The sequence below is a fragment of the Limulus polyphemus genome, unplaced genomic scaffold, assembly GCF_000517525.1.
Source record: "Limulus polyphemus unplaced genomic scaffold, Limulus_polyphemus-2.1.2 Scaffold519, whole genome shotgun sequence".
NCBI classification, from domain to species: domain Eukaryota; kingdom Metazoa; phylum Arthropoda; class Merostomata; order Xiphosura; family Limulidae; genus Limulus; species Limulus polyphemus.
The window spans coordinates 154,351-157,632 of record NW_013666129.1 but is presented as its reverse complement, the minus strand read 5'-3'; the positions used below and the strand labels follow the sequence as shown (position 1 = coordinate 157,632).

The 3,282-nt window shown below is 31.7% G+C and overlaps 1 protein-coding gene across 1 annotated transcript in view; it reads left to right on the top strand.

Annotated features, from left to right (window-relative positions):
* Positions 1–219: 219 nt before the first annotated feature.
* Positions 220–3,282, top strand: part of LOC106458820 (NEDD8-conjugating enzyme Ubc12) — a 33,994-nt gene continuing 30,931 nt past the window's right edge. Inside the window, exon 1 of the mRNA XM_013918368.2 lies at positions 220–467. Within this exon, the coding sequence (XP_013773822.1) occupies positions 359–467 (109 nt within the window). The 5' untranslated portion in view covers positions 220–358. The remainder of the gene's footprint in view (positions 468–3,282) is intronic.

Here is a 3,282-nt window from a genome sequence, read left to right as displayed (position 1 = left end):
CCTTTTCCTATACGATAACAACTCCAAACATGAAATCATCGTGGTAGGTCTTCAGTGTTGATACTAGTAAAGCTATAAAAAAAAGCATAGTACAAAAATACCATGAAATACAGTTTAAACGTATGTCCAAACTATTAACTAAAGACTTGTTAATAGTAGTTCTCTAATTTAACGATAGGAGATTAGAAAAAAAAAGAAATAAAATATAAAAATTTCATACAAGAGTGAAGTGTTAGGCTTACGTCAATATCACTTCTCTTGATTTCATGAATCTATATACGATAAGTTATTGAGGGTTATTATTATAGTATTCTACAAATTGATATTGTAAAAAGTGTAATCGAACGTTCTTGCAAGTATGATTAAACTTTTCTCTTTGAAACAGCAGAGAAAGGAAGGTGAAACTTCCGGTAGGACAGCAGGTAGTCAAAAAAGAGCTTCTGCTGCTCAACTAAGAATCACAAAAGGTACATGTAATTGTAATGGTGTAATTTATTTTGTAAATATATTATTATCTTTGTAAAGTACAACCAGCATATTCACAAAGTATTTATTTAGAAAGGGGAAGGCTTAAAAGTTTGAACATTAGTATTAGGCTGAAATTCTAGAATTCAACTTCTTATAATTAAACTTAAACTGTTAATGTTATTATTAAAGAAGAATTATTAAAATTTTAATTACAACCTACACAATTATAAGATGCTTAGAAGTTAGATTTAGAGGTTTTAGTAGTTATACAAACATAGTATAACTTATAAATATAAGTTAGATCACTCAGTTCAAGACCTGGTATTTCACCATTTTAAGTACTTCAAGTTCAACAAATACAACTTACAAGTAAGACTAAAATTCAAAAAAGACATATTTATCCTTAAGTTAAATTTAAATCCGTTGTCTGTTACAGTTCAGGATCTGTAACCTTGACTTGAGATATAGACTAAAACAACTGGGGTTGGATTTAGCGGTGTTAATTTATATTAGATTTTTATTTGGTTTGTGTTAGGATTGACAGTAGAATAAAATTTATGTCCAGTGGCTTTTAGTTTTACATTTAAATTGAACGTCTTTATTCACACTAGGTTTGAAGATCAAAGCACTAAAACTTTGAGATTCTAAGTGAGCTCTAAATACTTATGTTGGTGGAGAAAGAAAAGTTATAAATTCCTCTTGTTTTTTTTTTTCAGTATAATGTATGAAAATGCTTAATTGTAAATTTTTTTACTTTTATACTTTTTAAAATCAGTACTTCAATGTAAATTTAACTGTAAATTTACTGACAAAGTGGCATACAGTTTCTTACAGTGATGAAAAGTTGTGCCTGCAAAGGAATGTTTAAAGGAGCAACTCCTTGTAAGCATTTTTAGGAAAGTTGGAGGAAAAAATTAATGAAAAGAAGACATAACTTTTGAGGGAAAACAAGGGTCTTTTGGCTCTTTATGTCTGTAGATTTGGTGTATCTGGATGTTCACAAAGTATTTGGCAAGATGGCACATAAAAGGCTTGTAAAGAAAATGATGTAGGGGATAAGTTAGCTAATCAGATAGAAGATTGGCTGGATGGAAGAAAGCAGAGGGTTGTTATCAATGGAGTTCAGTCAAACTAGATTATTGTGGGGTACCTCAGAGCTCAGTCTTAGGACCTTTTTTTAAATTTACATCAATGACATAGATGAAAAAATTGTCAATAAATTACTTAAATTTACTGATGATATTAAGGTCTTGAGTGTTGCTAGCTGTGAGGAGGATGCTGCTACTTTACAAAAGGACTTGGATCATTTAGTGAGTTGGAAGAATAGATGGTAGGTGGGTTTTCATTATAATAAATGCAAGATAATTCATGTGAGTTATCATAATTTGAATTATTAGTATAATTTGGATGGGAATAACCTTAAAAATGTTATGAAAGAAAAGAATCTTGTTGTAGTGGTTGATCAATCTCTTAAGCCATTTGAGAAGAGTGCTGTTGATAGTGGTAGGTCAAGTAGGATTTTTGGTTGTATCTATAGAAATATTGAATACAAGTCTAAGGAGGTTATAATGTGAAGGTCACTGTTTAGGCCATATTTGGAGTATTGTGTTCAGTCTTGGACTCTGTACCTTAGGAAGGACATTGAATTGTTTGAAAGGGTTCAGAGCAGGACTACTAAAATGATGCCTGGGATGGAGGGGTTGCCATATGAGGATAGGTTAAGATCTTTGAAATTGTTTTCTCTTGAAAAAATAATAGTTTGAGAGGATTTGATTTGAGATGTATAAGGTTGTTAAGGGAATTGATAGTGTTGATGCATCAACATTTTTCATACTTAATGGGGAGAATGGTAGGACTAGGGGACACAAGTGTAGATTTTGGTAAGGTAAGAGTCATCTTCAGCTAAGACAGTTTTATTATTCTAACAGGGTGGATGGCCTGTGGAATGGGTTGACTTTGGATGTTGTGGAGACAATAAAGTGAGTTTATGATAAAATTTGTTAACTATATGAATAATAAGTGCTGGCTTTGAGGTTTTTTAGAATTTTATTTTGGTTATTTACTATTCCTGTTGCATACATCACAAAGAAAGGCAATCCATTCCTTTTTTTTTCTTCCAAAGCATAAACATGTGTTTTCTCATCCTTTTGTCTTTAGAGTTTAGCAGAAAGAAATCAGAGGCTTCTATCTTTGTGATTTCTTAAATAATTTTGTAAACTTCAATTTAATCATCTCTCATACTTCTTTTCTCAAGAGAAAGTAATTTGAAAAGGTTTTTTGTTATACAAAACTTGAAGATAGCTTTTTATACAAAAACATCTGTTAGTTGAGCTCTTGCACAGATCTTAAAATATAACATTGATAAATGGAAACATTGGCACATGTAGATATGTAGATCTTGAAAGTCTAGTTGTTCAAAACTTGAAAATAGTGTTGATAACTGGACCAATTGTTGGTTGAGATGTTGCCAAGGAAATATCTGCTGAAGATTTTCGCCAGACACTAATCATAGCAGAACTGTCTGGAAAATTATCTATAGGAAATAGTACAGCTTATAAAATGAGTCAGGTCAACTTAGGCCGGTAAGGCAACCACTGATTGGCATGCTTTAAGACAATCAGGAAATGTCACAGACCTACTGAAGGAAGTGTAGATTGTATAGGAATTCTTTTTGGCAGCAAAGGACAGGTTTATATGTTTTAATAAAGGTGGCTTCCAAAATATATAGAGATGAAAGGATGACAGACCATTTGCAATAATCTTAAACCCGTTATCCGTGTAGTTGTCAGCACAAGTCGGGTTCACTAGTAAATG